This window comes from Ruditapes philippinarum, unplaced genomic scaffold (assembly GCF_026571515.1).
Source record: "Ruditapes philippinarum isolate M1 unplaced genomic scaffold, ASM2657151v2 ctg2275_1_1_1_1, whole genome shotgun sequence".
NCBI lineage: Eukaryota > Metazoa > Mollusca > Bivalvia > Venerida > Veneridae > Ruditapes > Ruditapes philippinarum.
In genome coordinates, this window is record NW_026855491.1 from 53,130 (window position 1) to 76,535 (window position 23,406).

Consider the following 23,406-nt stretch of genomic DNA (forward strand, 5'->3'; position numbering starts at 1 on the left):
CACAATATGTTGATCATTTCTGCGAAATAGTCTAAAAATCTGACTTCAAATAACGAAGTTATGGACCGGACATGATTTTGCTGCAAGTTCATGCTGTGACATTGACCTTCAAGATAGCGACCAAATGTTGCGCGACACGTTGTCTCAATATGGTGATCATTTCTGTGAAATAGTTTTCAAATCTGACTTCAAAATAACAAAGGTATGGGCCGGACACGAATTGGGGACGTACGTACGGACTGACGGACAACCCGACGACTATATGCTCCCCCAAAATTTTTCAAAGAGCATAAAAAACCTTTCTTGAAAAAATGTCAGATAGACTAGCTTCGTCTTGACCCCTTGACATGTGACGTCAAGACGTTGCTAAAATATTTACAAATCAGACCGAGATGACTTTTTGAAAGCCAACATGCAATAGAGACCGGGTTAAGTCTGTTCCTAACAATTGGTAGATGGCAACAACATTTAGTTGATATGCATATTAGGCTATCCCAAACATTCATTCTTCATGATTTTACTTTGCGTGCATGTACCCCATGCTTACGATTTTTATGAGAGCATGTAAAATTTTGTGCGTGAATTGCACACTTTAGTGCATGAGTGGACATGCCGGAACACTAGGTCAAAATATAGGTCCGCTTATATCAAAGTTTATTTTTACATCATAACTGTGTATATGATCCACAATTCACAGCTGTACATCAAGGGACAAGAAAGTAGGTCACTAACTGAAAATCTATGTCAGCTGATATCAAATTAAGTTAAATTTTAAATCTAAAACTGATTGTGGTCCAAAGTTCAAAGCTGTACATCTAAGAAAAGGAAAGTAGGTCAGTAGGTTAAAATCTAGGTCAGCTGATATCAAAGTTCAATTGAACATCTAAAACTGTGCATTTGGTCCAAATTTCATAGCTATACACTAACCTTTTCCCTTATATAAGCGTGTTTCGACGGCTTTTTGCCCCCCCCCCTTTTTCTGAGGCCTCAAACAAAGAAAAACTGCCCTATTTAGGCCCCAAACACGGTTTTTTGTTTGAGAAATGTTGTTAAAAATGTGACCTTTTTCGGCACCGTCCCCCATCCAAATGTTACATCAGGGGGTTGCCAGGGGGTTTGAAGGGGCGGCAGTCGCCCTCATCGTTTTGTTTGTTTGTTTTGGGTTTTACGTCACATCGACACAGTATATGTCATATCGCGACGTTCCAGCTTTACTGGTGGAGGAAGACCTCAGGTGCCCTTCCGTGCATTATTTCAGGCACGAACGGGCACCTGAGTAGAACCACCGACGTTCCGTAAGCTAGCTGGATAGCTTCCTCACATGAAAGAATCCAAAGTCCCTGTCGGGATTAGAACCAACAGCGGTGAGGGGCAAGTGGTTTAACAGTCAACGACCTTATCCCCCTCAACGCCAAGAAAATTTTGGACATGTGACAGGCTAAAAATGGCCTCAGGTCGATCTTAGGGTAACTAGAAACCGACGCTGAAAAGCCTTTTACTCTATCTCAATCCATTGAAAAGTTGCAGCACTTTGACAATTGAGCATGCTGTTACAGAGGTTATGGTCTAGTCAACATTTGTGCCAAGTTTCATCAGTATTGAAGCATTTTTCATAGTTTTATAGCAGTTTGAATTTGTTTCAGGTGGCTTTTCAATGAAAACGGCCATTTTTCGCAATATGCTCATGGGGTAAAAGGTTAAAGACAAGAAATCAGGTCACTAGGTCAAATAATTTCAAAGTTCAATTTTACATTTTAAACTGTGCATATGGTCCAAATCTTATAGTTAATTGATTAAATAAGACAATTTCATCAATTTGAACTGGACAGTTGAGGTCAGTTAAAGGTCATGGTCACCTTATGAATTATTCAATATGTTTGTCTTGTAGAAAGTCGGATAAATTAAATCCGTACAAAAATAACAAAACTGACAATTTAACCGAAATTCAATAATTTGGCCTTGATGGTCAAGATTATTTAACACTCAAGGTCAAGGCCAGTTCAACCTTTAAGGTCTTGTTTAAATGGTTGTTAGTCCTAGTATTTTTATCAGATTACAGTCAATAATAGCAAAAATCAGTGAGCATTCAGTAATGTGACCTTCAAGGTCAAGGTCATCAATAAGCCAATGTCAAATTGATTTTAACTTACTTAAAGGTTTTATCTGAAAGAATGTTATGTTTGATAAGAAGTTAATCAATTTATAAACAACAAAGTTATAGCCAGTAACAGCAAAAAAAGAAGAAAATTTTATTAATTCTATCTTCAAGGTCAAGTCATTTATAAGTGAAGGGTAAGGTCTATGTGGTAATTTTTAAAATCTATCCTAGCAGATTTTTATGTTAAAGTTTCAAGACAATCCATTCACAAAAAAAAGTTATAGCCACTAACAGCAAAAATTAAGCAAAATCATTCAACCTTAAAGGTCAAGGTCATTTATGAATGAAGGTCATATTTAGTCTGGTCCACTTAATGGTCTTGTCCCAAGGGTTGTAGTGGCTTAGTATGAAGACAATACACCAACAACTTAAAAAGTTATGATCGAGGTACAAATGTGTGGATGGCAATGGCAATGTCAACATGACTGTAACAATACCTTTATTTTTATTTTATTTGTTTTTGATTTTTTAAGTTGAGCTAAAAATCTATACATATTCATGAAATATTTTCAGTCACAAATTAGACATATCTGAGGTCCTGAAAAAAACCCAATTAACAATGAAATTGGGGACATTTTTCTTTTGTTATTGTTTCTCTTTGGGTAGCACTATTTCCCGGAGAATGGACGATTAAATATATAAAATTTCACTTTGTTTTTGTTTTTTTGTATTTTTTATTAACAAATATTATACATAATTATACATATATACAGTGACAAAATTTAACAAATTCAATTTGAGATATTTGTATGTATTAGAGTAACAACGATTATAAACACACAAAGTGAAAAAAGCTTGAAACTATCTAGAGGTTAATATATATCTTTTAAAAGTTGGAGTATTTAATCAACTTTTATAGACTATTATATTTCATTACATTGTGTTACAATCTTATACCATTGACACTACAATTTTTTTTAATTATACAAAACCCAAAAGTCATTAAAAAAGTAAATAAGTAAAATGGCTGGCATGATGCCAATCCTGTCAAATGAAAACAAATTCTAACTAGAAATGTGTCCATAGGACACGGATGCCCCCACACGCCACTGTTCTGTCAATCTTATGACTCTAGGTCAAATATTTTTTGGACTACAATGTGCCACAAGTTAAAAACTAAAAATCAACAAAGGGCCATAATTCTGTTAAATTTGGTCGCAGCAAAAATTCCTTCTTTACTGCCACCTTTACTGCCATCTACACATTAAGGTTATTCATCCCTGGAAGTTTAAGCAAAATCTGGCATCCGGTTTAAGAGGAGTTGCGTTCACAAAATTTCTACATAGTATCTAGTGAAAAAATCAACAAAGGGCCATAATTCTGTAAAATTTGGTCGCAGCAAAAATTCCTTCCTTGACTACCATCTACACATAAAGGTTGTTCATCCCTGGAAGTTTAAGCAAAATCTGCCATCCGGTTTAAGAGGAGTTGCGTTCACAAAATTTCTACATAGTATATAGTGAAAAAATCAACAAAGGGCCATAATTCTGTAAAATTTGGTCGCAGCAAAAATTCCTTCCTTTACTACCATCTACACATAAAGGTTGTTCATCCCTGTAAGTTTAAGCAAAATCTGCCATCCGGTTTAAGAGGAGTTGCGTTCACAAAATTTCTACATAGTATCTAGTGAAAAAATCAACAAAGGGCCATAATTCTGTTAAATTTGGTCGCAGCAAAAATTCCTTCCTTTACTACCATCTACATATTAAGGGTGTTCATCCCTGTAAGTTTAAGCAAAATCTGCCATCTGGTTTAAGAGGAGTTGCGGTCACAAGATTTCGGGACGTACGGACTGACGGACGGACTGACGGACGGACAAGTGCAACGCTATATGCTCCCACATGGTGGGGGCATAAAATTTTTTATCCACGCTTAAATGAGGGCTGATATTTGCTATTACCTTAACACTGAAATGATTGCTGATATTTACAATAATATCAACACTTAAATGATTGCTGATATTTACAATAACCTAAACACTTAAATGATTGCTGATATTAACAATAACCTTAACACTTAAATGATTGCTTACATATACAATAACCTTAACACTTAAATGATTGCTAATTCTTATTCTGAAATGATTGCTGATATTTGCTTTAACCTTAACACTGAAATGATTGCTGATATTTTCTTTCTCATTCTCACTGAAATTATTGCTGATATTTGCTTTCTCCTTCTCACTGAAATGAATGCTGTTATTTGCTTTTACCTTAACACTGAAATGATTGCTGATATTTACTTTCTCCTTCTCAATGAAATGATTGCTGATATTTACTTTCTCCTTCTCACTGAAATAATTGCTGATATTTACTTTTACCTAAACACGGATTGATTGCTGATATTTACTTTTACCTTAACCCTGAAATGATTGCTGATATTTTCTTTCTCATTCTCACTGAAATTATTGCTGATATTTACTTTCTCCTTCTCACTGAAATTATTGCTGATATTTACTTTCTCCTTCTCACTGAAATGATTGCTGATATTTGTTTTTTTCCTTCTCACTGAAATGATTGCTGATATTTACTTTCTCCTTCTCACTGAAATGATTGCTGATATTTGCTTTCTCCTTCTCACTGAAATGATTGCTGATATTTCCTTTTCTCCTTCTCACTGAAATGATTGCTGATATTTCCTTTTCTCCTTCTCACTGAAATGATTGCTGTTAGTTTCTTTTACCTAAACACTGAAATAATTGCTGATATTTGTTTTTTCCTTCTCACTGAAATTTACTATAACCTTTACACTTAAATAATTGCTCATATTTACTTTCTCCTTTTCACTGAAATAATTGCTTATATTTGCTATTACCTTAACAACAAGAGCCATGTCAACATGACCATCCCCCGCCGAATGTGTTTGCTCATTGGAAGAATGTATATGTAGTAGAGCAGAATAATTCAATTTAAAAACGTCTTTTGGAAATGAAAACTAATGGCTTAAATGATTACAGATTTGAAACTTATGTGAATACTGATGGCTGAAAATAACAAAGGGCAATAACTGAAAAATAATGCAGGGTAGGTTATCATTCTTGTGTGCTGCACCCCTTCTCAGTAACATCTATCCACCTATGAAGTTTAAGTTGATACCGCCGCAAATACTTTTTGTGATAAGCTCAGGACAAAATAGTATGAAAAAGAACAAAGGGCAATAACTCAAAAATTTTATAGGGAAGAGTTATTATTCTTGCGCAAAGCATTCCTCCTCAATAAGATCTATCCACCTATGACATTTAATGTTGACATCTCAAACACTTTTGAGTTATGCTCCACTCAGGTGAAAAATTAAGTATGAAAAATAACAAAGGGCAATAACTCAAAATTAATGAAAGGTAGAGTTATCATTCTTGTGCACTGCACCTCTCCTGAGTGAGATCTATGCACCTATGAAGTTTCATGTTGATATCTCAAAGGCCTTTTGAGTTATGCTCTGGACAAAAATTAATTTTGAAAAATAACAAAGGGCAATAACTCAAAAATTATGCAGAGTAATGTTATTAGTCTTGTGTAATGCACTGCTTCTCAATGAGGTCTATCCACCTATGAACTTTCAAGTTGATACCTCAAATACTTTTTGAGATAAGCTCCCAACAAAATAGTGTGAAAAAGAACAAAGGGCAATAACTCAAAAATTGTATAGGGAAGAGTTATCATCCTTGTGCACAGCATTCCTCCTCAATAAGATCTATCCACCTATGACATTTCATGTTGACATCTCAAACACTTTTGAGTTATGCTCCACTCAGGTGAAAAATTAAGTATGAAAAATAGCAAAGGGCAATAACTCAAACATTATGAAAGGTAGAGTTATCATTTTTATGCACTGCACACCTCCTGAGTGAGATCTATGCACCTATGAAGTTTAATGTTGTTATCTCAAAGGCTTTTTGAGTTATGCTCTGGACAAATATTAATTTTGAAAAATAACAAAGGGCAATAACTCAAAAATTATGCAGGGTAGTGTTATCATTCTTGTGTAATGCACTGCTTCTCAATGAGGTCTATCCACCTATGATATAGTTTCAAGTTGATACCTCAAATACTTTTTGAGATTTGCTCCGGACAAAAATGTCAGACGGACAGACGGAAGGATGGACGGACGGAGACTATTTCTATATCCCCACCGCCTTTTCGGCGGGGAATGATAAAAATATTGCTGATATAAACAGAGATCTGCCGAGAATTTGAAAGTACTGGGCCCTGGGCCCACTTGGTCTGAAAATGATGGGCCATTTTGACCAAAGTACGGGCCTTGGGAAAATAAGTAAAAATTGACCTAAATGACTGTTAAAATTTTTGTAGATAATTGAATTTCCTTTGTAATGGAACTTAAATCATATTTTACAACAAGTGGTTCACATATTATTCAGTATTTAACAGAAAAGATAACCAATAATTTTAAAAAATGCCTAGACAGTAACTTTCTAACTAATATTAATTGCAGGCAAAACATTTTTTCAAATGGCTGATCAAAAATCTGATTTGCATAATTTATCCACATAATTTCGAATGTCTAATACTCTGCATTATCCATTTAATTGTTCTTACTTTTGCACCAAATGTCCCTGTCACAATGTATATTGACGGATTTTATTACTCCTTGTATACCTCTGTGTAGAAATCATACATCAAAGACACTTGCCGACAGACTTTTTGATCATGGAAACAGTCATGCACAATGTTTCCCTGATTGGTTAATTGCCCTGTCAAATATTCTGATGACGAAAGAGACATATTTTTTTACACTTCATCAGCCAAAGTGTGTAAGAAACTTGAGTGACCTAAGGGGAATTCAAGATGTACACCTGTCACTTACAGCTTTTCTAAAAATAGCAACACTTTTTTTTCAGTTACTGATAATCATTTTTAATATTAAGTAGTTGTATAATTTTTTTGTTTTATTGGATTTAATTCACGGTAGGAGAAATGAGTATCTGATTATGAAAAGAAATGCGATAAGTAGATAAAGTGAACAAAAGCTATAGGTGAATGGATAAACTCAAGAATATGCGTAATTACAGGGGAATGGGTAACTGTTGCTGTTGGTACCAGTTTTGACTGGATGACTAAATAACCCAGCGGACAGTTTTGTTTTCATATAAGTCTGGCACAGATTTTAGATGCGCCCTTGGCCCTTTGCTGCCGATTTTCCTGCGCCATTCACATTTTTTTAGCGCCAATGGCGCAAAATCGCGTCCTCGGCAGATCTCTGTATAAACTATTACCCTTAACACTGAAATGATTGCTGATATTTGCTTTTTTCTTCTCACTGAAATGAATGCTGATATTTGCCATTACCTTAACACTGAAATGATTGCTGATACTTACTTTTACTTAAACACTGAAATGATTGCTGATATTTGCTTTCTCCTTCTCACTGAAATGATTGCTGATATTTTCCTTCCTCACTGAAATGATTGCTGATATTTGCTATAACCATAACACTGAAATGAATGCTGATATTTATCTACTTTCTCCTTCTCATTGAAATGATTGCTGATATTTGCTTTCTTCTTAACACTGAAATGATTGCTGATATTTACTTTCTCCTTCTCACTGATTTTTGCTTTCTCCTTAACACTGAAATGATTGCTGATATTTACTTTCTCCTTCTCACTGATATGATTGCTGATATTTGCTTTCTTCTTAACACTGAAATGAGTGCTGATATTTACTTTCTCCTTCTCACTGATATTTGCTTTCTCCTTAACACTGAAATGATTGCTGATATTTACTTTCTCCTTCTCACTGAAATGATTGCTGATATTTACTTTCTTCTTCTCACTGAAATGATTGCTGATATTTACTTTCTCATTCTCATTGATATGATTGCTGATATTTGCTTTCTCCTTCTCACTGAAATGATTGCTGATATCTACTTTCTCATTCTCACTGAAATGAATGCTGATATTTATCTACTTTCTCCTTCTCATTGAAATGATTGCTGATATTTGCTTTCTTCTTAACACTGAAATGAATGCTGATATTTACTTTCTCCTTCTCACTGATATTTACTTTCTCCTTAACACTGAAATGATTGCTGATATTTACTTTCTCCTTCTCACTGAAATGATTGCTGATATTTGCTTTCTCCTTCTCACTGAAATGATTGCTGATATTTACTTTCTCCTTCTCACTGAAATGATTGCTGATATTTACTTTCTCCTTCTCAATGAAATGATTGCTGATATTTGCTTTCTCCTTCTCACTGAAATGATTGCTGATATTTACTTTTACCTTAACACTGAAATGATTGCTGATATTTACTTTCTCCTTCTCACTGAAATGATTGCTGATATTTACTTTCTCCTTCTCACTGAAATGATTGCTGATATTTGCTTTTACCTTAACACTGAAATGATTGCTGATATTTACTTTCTCCTTCTCACTGAAATGATTGCTGATATTTACTTTCTCATTCTTAATGATATGATTGCTGATATTTGCTTTCTCCTTCTCACTGAAATGATTGCTGATATCTACTTTCTCATTCTCACTGAAATGAATGCTGATATTTATTTTCTCCTTCTCAATGAAATGATTGCTGATATTTACTTTTTCCTTCGCATTGAAATGATTGCTGATATTTGCTTTTTCCTTTTCACTGAAATGATTGCTGATCTTCTCCTTCTCACTGAAATGATTGCTAATATTTACTTTCTCATTCTTAATGATATGATTGCTGATATTTGCTTTCTCCTTCTCACTCAAATATTGGTGATATTTGTTTTCTCCTCACTGAAATGATTGCTGATATTTACTTTCTCCTTCTCACTGAAATGATTGCTGATATTTACTTTCTCCTTCTCACTGAAATGATTGCTGATATTTACTTTCTCCTTCTCACTGAAATGATTGCTGATATTTGCTTTCTCCTTCTCACTGAAATGATTGCTGATATTTACTTTCTCCTTCTCACTGAAATGATTGCTGATATTTACTTTCTCCTTCTCACTGAAATGATTGCTGATATTTACTTTCTCCTTCTCACTGAAATGATTAAGTTATTGATCATAACCCATGTTCTATTTTTAGTAACAATGACCTTAACTTTAATCCTTGGGAGCCCAAAAGCAATCCAAAGTCTAAGCATAAGTTTGCTACACCAGAAATTTCATTTAATTATCGGATTCAAAATTTAGATAGTGACCAGAAACCTTGACCTTAACCCTCCATAGCAAAAGCAATCATAAACAAGATATTAAAATAAACTTGCAAAGAAACCAAGTTTCATTGACATACTTCATTCCTGACTCCAATTATTGACCGGAAACCATTTTTTTTTTTTTTTTTAGCATCTGTAACCTTGAAATTGACCCTTGGGGGTCAAAAAGCAATCCCAAGGAAGGTCTTCACATACGCTTGATATTTCATTAATTTTTCTAATTTTATTAAGTCAATTTAAACTTTACTTCTTGACAATTTAAACATTAGTTCTTGACCAGAAACCATCTTGTTTGATGTCCATCTACCACAGCAATCTAATAACCAGGTTTTTCAAAATTAATAACTGGTTAAAAAAGGGTATGATGTTAAAGGCAGTTTTTGCTTACCATTGTATAATCTAAAAGGATGACTTATGCTTTAGCTTATCACTCCAAAGGTGACTAATATTGCCTGAAAATGCAGCACATGTTTCCTGACTACAAGGCATCCAGCTGATGAAGTACTGTGGTTGCTAAATTCTTTACGTAATACATTTTTCTACCATCATGTTTCATCCTCTACTGCAAAAAAATAAAATTTAATCATTTCCTTTTTTAAAATGAACATAAATCAATGCATATATAACAGCAATGGATTTGTGCTGAGAGTGACTAGGCCTCTTTTACGATCACAATTAGCAGATCTGACTCCCTGTAAGCCATCCTTGATTCAAGTGGTATGGATATTAGATATTCATAACAAATTCCTCAACTGATGCTCAGCATTGACAGCATGATTCTAGAATCATTCAGTCAGACAGTAAAGTATCATTCTGAGGAGAAATTAAAAATGAATAAATATTGGCATGCCACCAGGTATTGAGGGCGATAAAAGTATTAAGGCATGCCACCAGGTAATTTTAGGGCAATTAAAGTATAATGGCATGCCACCAGGTATTTCAAGAAATTGATTTTAGTATAATGGCATGCCACCAGGTATTGAGGGCGATTTAAGTATAATGTCATGCCACCAGGTATTGTGGGCAATAAAAGTATAATGGCCACCAGGTATTGAGGGCGATTTTAGTATAATGGCATGCCACCAGGTATTAAAGCTACATTTAATAAATTTCATAAAAAACTAAATAACGACATTTCGTCAATAAATTGGGTTTTATATTAACTCCAGGTCTTATTTTGGTGTCAAGACAACCAAAATGAGTTTTATTAGCATACAAATTGGGTAACCTCATTGTGGCAAAATGGGAAGTACAATTTCTGTTTGCATGAGAAACTCCGCCTTCGGATCATCCGTACATCAATATTAATTGCACTGAACTCCGGGCTTAGTGCACCGTGAAGCTAAAACGGTTAAAGTGTCTTTACACAAGAAAATATTATTTTGCTGTGTTCCGGATAGCAACTATGTAACTGTGATATAGCTCATACACGAGCTGATTATAATCTTCATTTTGCATGTTAAATTTCGTATACAAACTTTAGTGCTACCTTGGGGTTTTCTGTTTAAAATCCTAATTTATGAACAATATTTGATGTGATTTACAACAATACTGTTAAACAGGTTAATAAAACTGTAGAATGTTTGTTTTTAGGCGGACAGCAAAATATTTTTACTTATTCATTTAATGTAGCTTTAAGGGCAATTAAAGAATAATGGCATGCCACCAGGTATTGAGGGCGATTTGAGTATAATGGCATGTCACCAGGTATTGAGAGCGATTAAAGTATAATGGCATGCCAACAGGTATTGAGGGCGATTTTAGTGTAATGGCATGCCATCCGGTATTGAGAGTGATTAAAACACGTTGGAATGCCACCAGTTATTGTGGGCGATAAAAGTATAATAGCATGCAACCAGGTAATTTTAGGGCAATTAAAGTATATTGGCATGCCACCAGGTATTGAGGGCCATTAAAGTATATTGGCATGCCACCAGGTATTGAGGGTGATTAAAGTATAATGGCATGCCACCAGGTATTGAGGGTGATTAAAGTATAATGGCATGCCACCAGGTATCGGGAACGATTAAAGTATAATGGCATGCCATCCGGTATTGAGGGCAATTAAATCACAAGGTAAAATTGAGCGCAATTTAAAGTCACACACTGTCATTGCCATTAGGTATTATGTGCAATTAAAAGTATGAACATGCCACCGGGTATTCCTCTCTTATTGGCATGTCTAACTGAGAAAAAGATAATTTTTCTAGTGTTATATTGTACATTCTTATACGCTTCACACTATATTTCCCTATCAAAAAGATAAGGCAGTCAAGTGCATTGTAACACAATAATGCACAGCATGAAAACTGAATGCTTACACATCATATGACGTCAGATATGATGTCAATAAACCAAATGACATCAGGAAAATCACTTCTACGCTCAATGACAAGTTCAACATATTTTTTTATCCATTTTCTTTTTTATTAAGTTGCTCAAACCTGCAAGTTCCAGCCGTACATACCACCCTTATAATACTACCTATTGAATATACATAAACTATCTAAACGGCCTCCAACCTCCCCTTCTAGCCGTCCATACCACCCTTACTACCTATTGAATATACATAAACTATCTAAACGGCCTCCAACCTCCCCTTCTAGCCGTCCATACCACCCTTACTACCTATTGAATATACATAAACTATCTAAACGGCCTCCAACCTCCCCTTCTAGCCGTCCATACCTCCCTTACTAACTACTGAATATACATAAACTGTCTAATTACGGCCTCCAACCTCCCTTCTAGCCGTCCATACCACCCTTACTTCCTATTGAATATACATAAAAACTATATAAACAGCCTCCAACCTCCCCTTCTAGCCGTCCATACCACCCTTACTACCTATTGAATATACATAAACTATCTAAACGGCCCTCCAACCTCCCCTTCTAGCTGTCCATACCACCCTTACTACCTATTGAATATATATAAACTATCTAAACGGCCTCCAACCTCCCTTTCTAGCCGTCCACACCACCCTTACTGACTATTGAATATACATAAACTATCTAAATGGCCATCAACCTCCCCTTCTAGCCGTCCATACCACCCTTACTAACTACTGAATATATATAAACTATCTAAACTGCCTCCAACCTCCCCTTCTAGCCGTCCATACCACCCTTACTAACTATTGAATATACATAAACTATCTAAACGGCCTCCAACCTCCCCTTCTAGCCGTCCATACCACCCTAACTTATTACTGTCTGAATATACATAAACTATCTAAACGGCCACCAACTTCCCCTTCTAGCCGTTCTTACCACCCTTACTAACTACTGAATATACATAAACTATCTAAACGGCCTCCAACCTCCCCTTCTAGCCGTCCATACCACCCTAACTTATTACTGTCTGAATATACATAAACTATCTAAACGGCCTCCAACCTCCCCTTCTAGCCGTCCATACCACCCTTACTTTCTACTGAATAATACATAAACTGTCTAATAACAGCCTTCAACCGCCCCTTCTAGCCGTCCATACCACCCTTACTACCTATTGAATATACATAAACTATCTAAACGGCCACCAACCTCCCCTTCTAGCCGTCCATACCACCCTTACTAACTACTGAATATACATAAACTATCTAAACGGCCTCCAACCTCCCCTAACAGCCGTCCATACCACCCTTACTAACTACTGAATATACATAAACTATCTAAACGGCCACCAACTTCCCCTTCTAGCCGTTCTTACCACCCTTACTAACTACTGAATATACATAAACTATCTAAACGGCCTCCAACCTCCCCTTCTAGCCGTCCATACCACCCTTACTAACTATTGAATATAAATAAACTATCTAAACGGCCTCCAACCTCCCCTTCTAGCCGTCCATAACCACCCTAACTTATTACTGTCTGAATATACATAAACTATCTAAACGGCCACCAACTTCCCCTTCTAGCCGTTCTTACCACCCTTACTAACTACTGAATATACATAAACTATCTAAACGGCCTCCAACCTCCCTTCTAGCCGTCCATACCACACTAACTTATTACTGTCTGAATATACATAAACTATCTAAACGGCCACCAACTTCCCCTTCTAGCCGTTCTTACCACCCTTACTAACTACTGAATATACATAAACTATCTAAACGGCCTCCAACCTCCCCTTCTAGCCGTCCATACCACCCTTACTTTCTACTGAATATACATAAACTGTCTAATAACAGCCTTCAACCTCCCCTTCTAGCCGTCCATACCACCCTTACTACCTATTGAATATACATAAACTATCTAAACCGGGCCTCCAACCTCCCCTTTTAGCCGTCCATACCACCCTTACTAACTACTGAATATACATTAACTATCTAAACAGCCTCAAACCTCCCCTTCTAGCCATCCCATACCACCCTTACTTCCTATGAATATACATAAACTATCTAAACGGCCTCCAACCTCCCCTTCTAGCCGTCCATACCACCCTTACTAACTACTGAATATACATAAACTATCTAAACGGCCTCCAACCTCCCCTTCTAGCCGTCCATACCACCTTACTTCCTATTGAATATACATAAACTATCTAAACGGCCTCCAACTTCCACTTCTAGCCGTCCATACCACCCTTACTAACTACTGAATATACATATGATAAACTGTCTAATTACGGCCTTCAACATCCCCTCCATACCACCCTTACTACCTATTGAATATATATAAACTGTCTAATTACGGCCTCCAACCTCCCCTTCTAGCCGTCCATACCACCCTTACTACCTATTGAATATATATAAACTATCTAAACGGCCTCCAACCTCCCCTTCTAGCCGTCCATACTACCCTTACTACCTATTGAATATACATAAACTGTCTAATTACGGCCTCCAACCTCCCCTTCTAGCCGTCCATACCACCCTAAAAATACTACCTATTGAATATACATAAACTATATAAACAGCCTCCAACCTCCCCTTCTAGCCGTCCATACCACCCTTACTACCTATTGAATATACATAAACTATCTAAACGGCCTCCAACCGTCCCCTTCTAGCTGTACATACCACCATTACTACCTATTGAATATATATAAACTATCTAAATGGCCTCCAACCTCCCCTTCTAGCCGTCCATACCACCCTTACTGACTATTGAATATACATAAACTATCTAAACGGCCACCAACTTCCCCTTCTAGCTGTACATACCACCCTTACTACCTATTGAATATATATAAACTATCTAAACGGCCTCCAACCTCCCCTTCTAGCCGTCCACACCACCCTTACTGACTATTGAATATACATAAACTATCTAAACGGCCACCAACCTCCCCTTCTAGCCGTCCATACCACCCTTACTAACTACTGAATATACATAAACTATCTAAACGGCCTCCAACCTCCCCCTTCTAGCCGTCCATACCTCCCTTACTAACTATTGAATATACATAAACTATCTAAACGGCCTCCAACCTCCCCTTCTAGCCGTCCATACCACCCTAACTTATTACTGTCTGAATATACATAAACTATCTAAACGGCCACCAACTTCCCCTTCTAGCCGTTCTTACCACCCTTACTAACTACTGAATATACATAAACTATCTAAACGGCCTCCAACCTCCCCTTCTAGCCATCCATACCACCCTTACTTCCTATTGAATATACATATCTAAACGGCCTCCAACCTCCCCTTCTAGCCGTCCATACCACCCTTACTTACTACTGAATATACATAAACTGTCTAATAACAGCCTTCAACCAGTCCCCTTCTAGCCGTCCATACCACCCTTACTACCTATTGAATATACATAAATCTAAACGGCCTCCAACCTCCCCTTCTAGCCGTCCATACCACCCTTACTAACTACTGAATATACATAAACTGTCTAAACGGCCTCCAACCTCCCCTTCTAGCCGTCCATACCACTCTTACTAACTACTGAATATACATTAACTATCTAAACAGCCTCAAACCTCCCCTTCTAGCCATCCATACCCCCCTTACTTCCTATTGAATATACATAAACTATCTAAACGGCCTCCAACCTCCCCTTCTAGCCGTCCATACCACCCTTACTAACTACTGAATATACATAAACTCATAATCTAAACGGCCTCCAACCTCCCCTTCTAGCCGTCCATACCACCTTACTTCCTATTGAATATACATAAACTATCTAAACGGCCTCCAACTTCCACTTCTAGCCGTCCATACCACCCTTACTAACTACTGAATATACATATGATAAACTGTCTAATTACGGCCTTCAACCTCCCCTTCTAACCGTCCATACCACCCTTACTACCTATTGAATATATATAAACTGTCTAATTACGGCCTCCAACCTCCCCTTCTAACCGTCCATCCCACCCTTACTACCTATTGAATATATATAAACTGTCTAATTACGGCCTCCAACCTCCCCTTCTAGCCGTTCATACCACCCTTACTACCTATTGAATATATATAAACTATCTAAACGGCCTCCAACCTCCCCTTCTAGCCGTCCATACTACCCTTACTACCTATTGAATATACATAAACTGTCTAATTATGGCCTCCAACCTCCCCTTCTAGCCGTCCATACCACCCTTACTAACTACTGAATATATATAAACTATCTAAACGGCCTCCAACCTCCCCTTCTAGCCGTCCATAACCACCCTTACTAACTATTGAATATACATAACTATCTAAACGGCCTCCAACCTCCCCTTCTAGCCGTCCATGACCACCCTATTATTACTGTCTGAATATACATAAACTATCTAAACGGCCACCAACTTCCCCTTCTAGCCGTTCTTACCACCCTTACTAACTACTGAATATACATAAACTATCTAAACGGGCCTCCAACCTCCCCTTCTAGCCGTCCATACCACCCTTACTAACTACTGAATATACATAAACTGTCTAATTAACAGCCTTCAACCAGTCCCTTCTAGCCGTCCATACCACCCTTACTACCTATTGAATATACATAAATCTAAACGGCCTCCAACCTCCCCTTCTAGCCGTCCATACCAACCCTTACTAACTACTGAATATACATAAACTGTCTAAACGGCCTCCAACCTCCCCTTCTAGCCGTCCATACCACTCTTACTAACTACTGAATATACATTAACTATCTAAACGGCCCTCAAACCTCCCCTTCGCTAGCCATCCATACCCCCCTTACTTCCTACATTGAATATACATAAACTATCTAAACGGCCTCCAACCTCCCCTTCTAGCCGTCCATACCACCCTTACTAACTACTGAATATACATAAACTCATATCTAAACGGCCTCCAACCTCCCCTTCTAAAGCCGTACCATACCCTTACTAACTATTGAATATACATAAACTATCTAAACGCCTCCAACTTCCACTTCTAGCCGTCCATACCACCCTTACTTAACTTACTGAAATACATACATAAACTGTCTAATCAACAGCCTTCAACGGCCTCCCCCCTTCTAGCCGTCCATACCACCCTTACTACCTATTGAATATATATAAACTGTCTAATAACCACCCCTTACGGCCTCCAACCTCCCCTTCTAGCCGTCCATACCACCCTACTAACTATTGAATATATATAAACTGTCTAAACAGCCTCAAACCTCCCCTTCTAGCCATCCATTACCAACCCTTACTACCTATTGAATATACATAAACTATCTAAACGGCCTCCAACCTCCCCTTCTAGCCGTGCCATACCACCCTTACTAACTACTGAAATAATACAAACTATCTAAACGGCCTCCAACCTCCCCTTCTAGCCGTCCATACCACCTTACTTCCTATCTGAATATACATAAACTATCTAAACGGCCTTCCAACTTCCACTTCTAGCCGTCCAACCAACCCTTACTAACTACTGAATATACATATGATAAACTGTCTAATTACGGCCTTCAACACTCCCCTTCTAGCCGTCCATACCACCCACTAACCTTACTACCTATTGAATATATAAACTGTCTAATTACGGCCTCAACCTCCCCTTCTAGCCGTCCATACCACCCTTACTACCTATTGAATATATATAAACTATCTAAACGGCCCTCCAACCTCCCCTTCTTAGCCTTCCATACTACCCTTACACTATTGAATATACATAAACTGTCTAATTAACGGCCTCCAACTTCCCCTTCTAGCCGTCCATTACCACCCTAAAAATTAACTACCCTATTGAAATATACATAAACTATAGTAAACAGCCTCCAACCGTCACCTTCTAGCCGTCCATAACCACCCTTACTACCTATTGAATATACATAACTATCTAAACGGCCTCCAACCTCCCCTTCTAGCTGTACATACCACCATTACTACCCTATTGAATATAGTATTAAACTATCTAAATGGCCTCCAACCTCCCCTTCTAGCCGTCCATACCACCCTTACTGACTATTGAATATACATAAACTATCTAAACGCGCCACCAAAACTTCCCCTTCTAGCTGTACATACCACCTCTTACTACCATTGAATATATATAAACTTATCTAAACGAGCCTCCAACCTTTCCCCTTCTCAGCCGTCCACACCACCCTTACGACTATTGACATGGTTTCCCTTGCCAGAGCGCTTTTTGCCGTTTTTTGGCGCACTAAGTTTTCAGCCATAACGGCAAATGAAATTTTAGTTAGTGCGTAACTTTTGTGACGCAAGAATTTCAAAACCGCGGATTTCAACACAAGTCCAATATACAGAACTATAAAACCGTCAAGTAATTAAAAAATGTAACGGAAAATGTTTTACCGTGGGTTCCACTATAATTTTTTTAAATGAGAAAATGGAAATGTTACCCGGTCCGTGGTCCGCGCCATTTGCCAATTTTCAACTAGTCTTAATTTAAACGCTTGCATTTATACGTTAACTGGCATATATTTGAAAGCCGCCCAGACAAAATGATTTATTTTGTTGTCGTCATATTCTACGAACGAAAACTGTCTGCTGGAAAATGCAGTCGCGTATATGGAAGTGTTCATCTGTGCTGTCTACAGAAATTAAAACTTCGAAGGGAGCGATAGCGACAGGAGAATGTTTCTAATTTCTGTAAAACACTAAGGATGAAACACTAAACATATTTAGTGTCAAGCTTTTATTTGGCCCTTGATTACGTCACTGAGGCGGTACTATGAAGCATATGAAAAAAAGAAGGCGACTATGAACAAATTTCAATATTAGTATCGACTTTCTTTTCTTCTATTGAAAATTAACACACTAGTAATTTTTAAGGAAATACAGCGTTATTAGTTGGATTGACAAATAATCCAAAATAGCAGAGATTGACCAATTCTTCACGAAAAAATATACAAAATATTGGTAAAAAAAAACTTATAAAGTGTTACCTTTTTTTTTTTTTTACATTTTTTGTTAAATTTATTGCCATGACCCCTTATGAAATTCTGAAATGACCCCTAAAATATCATACAGGGGGTCATAAAAGACCTCAGAAAAATCAGAGCTGGCAGAAACACTGTATTGAATATACATAAACTATCTAAACGGCCACCAACCTCCCCTTCTAGCCGTCCATACCACCCTTACTTTCTACTGAATATACATAAAACTATCTAAACGGCCTCCAAACTCCCCTTCTAGCCCGTCCATACCACCCTAACTTATTACTGTCTGAATATACATAAACTATCTAAACGGCCACCAACTTCCCCTTCTAGCCGTCCAACCACCCTTACTAACTATTGAATATACATAAACTATCTAAACGGGCCTCCCAACCTCCCCTCTAAGCCGTCCATAGGGGATACCCCTTACTACCTATTGAAATAATAAAAACTATCTAACGGCCCTCCCAACCTCCCCTTCTAGCCGTCCATACCACCCTTACTACCCTATTGAATATACATAAACCTGTCTAATTACGGCCTCCAACCTCCCTTCTAGCCGCCATACTACCCTTACTTACCTATTGAAATATACATAAACTGGGTCTAATTATGGCCTCCAACCTCCCCTTCTAGCCGTTCCATACCACCCTTACTACCTATTGAATATACATAAACTATCTAAACGGCCTTCAACCTCCCCTTCTAGCCGTCCATACCACCCTTACTACCTATTGAATATACATAAACTATCTAAACGGCCTCCAACCTCCCCTTCTAGCCGTTCTAACCACCCTTACTAACTATTGAATATACATAAACTATCTAAACGGCCACCAACTTTCCCCTTCTAGCCGTTCTTACCACCCTTACTAACTATTGAATATACATAAACTATCTAAACAGGGGCCACCAACCTCCCCTTCTAGCCGTCCATACCACCCTTACTAACTACTGAATATACATAAACTATCTAAACGGCCTCCAACCTCCCCTTCTAGCCGTCCATACCACCCTTACTAACTACTGAATATACATAAACTATCTAAACAGCCTCCAACCTCCCCTTCTAGCCGTCCATACCACCCTTAGTACCTCTTCCATATACATAAACTATCTAAACAGCCTCCAACCTCCCCTTCTAGCCGTCCATACCACCCTTACTAACTACTGAATATACATAAACTATCTAAACGGCCTCCAACCTCCCCTTCTAGCCGTCCATACCACCCTTAGTACTACTAATAAGATTCTAAACTTAACCTAATTCTACTCTCTTTTTTTTGGAATTTTTGTAAATTTTGTTCTTTTTTTATTTTGTTTTTTGTTAATATTTTTATCTTTTTTTTCTTTTTTTGTCATTTTTGGCTATCTACCTAATAAATGCTGTAGCAAACCACAATAATTATCTATGAACCAAAATTTGGAGACAAACTCTGATACCAAAATGATAAAATATTTTTTTAAAGAGTAAATTTAAATTGGAAAAATATCTGTAAAATTTTGGAATGATAAAATATTTTGATAAAAAATTACTAAGAAGTAAACCACTAAATTATTCTTGATTATATTAGGTATCATCAACTAACATGAAATACTGAAAATCTAAAAAAAAACGAACAAAAAAAAAACCACATGTATTTAATTTATTATATTTTAACAAGTAAAGGGATTTAACTCTTAGAAAAATAAAAGAACAGTTTACTATTATAGCTTTTGAAATCTAAAACTAAAAAATTCATAGCAAATTATTTGAAAGGCAATGAAATGAAACACACACAAGTGGAAAATTGTGTTAAAATAGTAAATTTTTAAACGCAAAAAGTCAATACAAATCAATTATCATTAAAATATGTAAATAATATAGCCACTAAGCTAAACTAATTTCTATTGAATAAACACTTTATGAATCTTACTGCTCAAAAAATCAAAATTTCAATTATGTAATGATTACTTAATATTTAGTTTGGAAAAAAAAAGATACAATACATTTAAAAATAGTCAGTACCAATCTCTTTACAGACTTTATTTCACTGTGATAATGAATGTAAAAAAGTGTGACAGTGAAAACAGTAAATAACAAAACTAAACAAAACACTGTAAAAATCCCTAAAAAAATGTTAATGATAAAAAAAAAGATCATTAATTCAGTATTATATCAGTTAAAGGTTACCTAGCTTCAACTATGATGTTCAAATATTAAAACAAATTTAACATTGGAATAGAATTTGACCATTTCTATAGTGAAAAATTGGTTAACAAGCACACAAACTGCCCACTTATTTGCCTCCCAAAATATGCACTTGATACTAATGACTGAAATGAAAAAAAAATGAAATTGCTATAATTTATGTCTCCTAATTATTTTGACAACACCATTTGATAAAAACTCATAAAAAAAACTAACTACCCTACACCCCCTACAGCATTACTACACTACAATAACTAACTAGTAAAAATACCTCCGAAAGTTGGGATGACTTGGGTTGACGTGGATGGCGGGCCGTTTTGCAGCAGGGTACCAATCTGTATCATCGTCCCTACCACGCTTGCGGCTCACTGAAATATATAGTAACTCATTTTTATTTCAAATAAATGTAAGCTATTAGATTGACAGAAGTTAAAATATGGCATAAGAATTTTAATTATATAAATGTATTTGTTTCTTTTTGTTAGAAAAAGTCTATTTCATGTACCTGAAAAAAAATTGAAATAAAGTAGATACAAAATGTAATTATAAAGATTGCAAAATACAAAGTAAACATAGCATAAATCAGAGGAAAAACTCTGACTAAATTATGTTTTCAGAACATGCAATGAGCCATTTGTCTCAAATATGAACAATTTGTATGGAAATGTTGACAATTTCTCCATCTGACACTGGTGAAGTTCTGAAAAAAACATAAACAGGCATAATAATATAATTGAGATGAGCACCTTTCTTACTGCTGTCCTTGGTATTTTTAGACAGCAGGAGACTGAAGTCAAAATGCTCTTCAGCCTCAAGACGCCATTCCTCCATCTGCCATATCATCTCATTTGTGAGGCTGGTAAAACATTATAATAGAAATGTTAAGTATAAATTTAAGTTTTACAAGAACAATAAAACAATCATGATTGTGACAACTGGTCCTTTTCTCTAAACTTTAGAAAAAAAAATCAATTTAAAACTTTTGATCTGGAAGCTCAAAATAATGTATGCATTGCTTTCTCTTTTTTTTTTCATATTCATATGTTTTTATTTGTAGAAAAAAATGAAGGAAAGGACCTATTGTCATACATAAAATTTCTTAAAGAAAATATCTGATTAAAACCAACTAAAAGAATGAAAGTGCTAATGTTAAATTGTTAATAGAATATTAGTAGAATAAAGTCCTGAGTGAAACCAAAACACATGTAACACTTATTATTTTTTATTCAAAGACATTGTATAAAGTGGTACTTACTGTGTACCAAACAGCTCTGGAAATTCAGGTTCATTGAGCTGATTAAGTAGAGGGACTTCTATGTCAGGCAAAAGAGGCACTTCCTCTCTTGCAGGTGTTGATGTCCGTACTATCTTGATGGCCGAAGAACTAGTACCACTACCACTAGGCCTATTATCCCTAGACCGATGGGGACTAGGGGTCCTAGGCCTTTTGGAATGGCACTTGTCCCTGGCACATCTAGATCTGGACCTTGAACGCCTAGATCTAGACCTAGATCTAGAACGTCTTCTTTGTCTAAAAATATAAAAAAATAATAATAAACAATTATGAACAAAAAGTAGCATTTATTTAAAATTTATTAAAATGATATTGAAATGTATAACACATGTCCCCAAATTTTGAAACTTTAAAGCAGCATGCCTCCAGATTCATGCCAGTTTTTATTAAAATTTTGAAAATGTATTTAGAAGTATAATGTTGTGTAGTGAACAAAGAAAGTAACTAACCTAAAATTCTAACTAAATGCTGCTGCACTAACCTTTGGGAAAGGTCAATGGCTTCATTTGGGAGGTAATGGAGGGGTAAATTGTGTGGTATTTTGAAAAATTAAAAAAAAGTTTAAAAACAACTTTTACATTGTATTCATTTGTACTGTAGATATCCCCATTTCATAAAATATTTGAAAACTTTTATTTTTTGAAGCAAAGTTTGACTTCTCGTTTCTAGATATACTAGCTACAGTTTTTAACTTAAATATTCAAAGTCTATGTAAGATTTTTATGTTACTTAATACTCAATTATGTCAGCATAAAATAGCTAAAAAGTGTTAATTTTGGCTGTGTCGTAAAAAAATAATTTCATTTTCAATTCTTATTAATTTCTGAAGCAGATCAAATTGATATTCAAATTGAGGAAGACAATGCTTATTGTAAATAGGAATTTTAGAATAAACGCCAGTTAAATGCAATGATATAATTACAAACATTCAACTCAAAAGTTGTCATCATATCTGGTAAAAAAACAACTTAAAGTCAAAAGTAATAGATCTAAACAGGCAACCCATGATGCATCGTATTTCTCCTATTATTGAGACAGAAATTTCAGTTTTTCTTACGAGAATCTAACAAAAAATACGACTTTGGGATCCAGACTTTGTAACAAATAGTCTTAACTTTATTAATGTCACGCAAAAACTGCTATTTAATTGAAAATAATGTATTATACATACGAAATTGAATTGTTTTGGCGGCCATTACTCGTTACTAGGGAGTGGATTCTGCGCATAGGACCTATTGTCTTTTAACCAATCAAAACATAGCTTTCACGTACAATAGCTGA

The 23,406-nt window shown here is 36.1% G+C and overlaps 1 protein-coding gene across 4 annotated transcripts; it reads right to left on the reverse strand.

The window, feature by feature from the left end:
* Window positions 1-629: 629 nt before the first annotated feature.
* On the reverse strand, window positions 630-23,379 carry LOC132743528 (uncharacterized protein DDB_G0287625-like). 4 transcript variants are annotated; one of them, XM_060732059.1, is made up of 7 exons: window positions 23,297-23,379; window positions 22,087-22,362; window positions 21,578-21,687; window positions 21,103-21,199; window positions 9,717-9,890; window positions 4,263-4,449; window positions 630-2,163 (listed from the first exon to the last, which is right to left on the reverse strand). In XM_060732059.1, exons 1-5 carry the CDS (start codon window positions 23,350-23,352, stop codon window positions 9,881-9,883), a joined length of 549 nt encoding a protein of 182 aa, XP_060588042.1. In that variant the 5' UTR covers window positions 23,353-23,379; the 3' UTR covers window positions 630-2,163; window positions 4,263-4,449; window positions 9,717-9,880. The 4 variants fall into 4 exon arrangements, with proteins under 4 accessions (XP_060588042.1, XP_060588043.1, XP_060588040.1 ...); XM_060732060.1 differs by lacking the exon at window positions 630-2,163 and having other exon boundaries at window positions 2,854-4,449; window positions 9,717-9,887; XM_060732057.1 differs by lacking the exon at window positions 630-2,163 and having other exon boundaries at window positions 2,854-4,449.
* Window positions 23,380-23,406: the final 27 nt, after the last annotated feature.

Excerpts from the sequence above, each read along its gene's own strand:
- LOC132743528 (XM_060732059.1), bottom strand. The coding sequence starts at position 23,352 with ATGCGCAGAATCCACTCCCTAGTAACGAGTAATGGCCGCCAAAACAAT. Across the intron at positions 22,363-23,296 it reads CGCCAAAACAATTCAATTTC|ACAAAGAAGACGTTCTAGAT; the intron begins GTATGTATAATA and ends TTATATTTTTAG. Across the intron at positions 21,688-22,086 it reads CCAGAGCTGTTTGGTACACA|CCTCACAAATGAGATGATAT; the intron begins GTAAGTACCACT and ends ATGTTTTACCAG.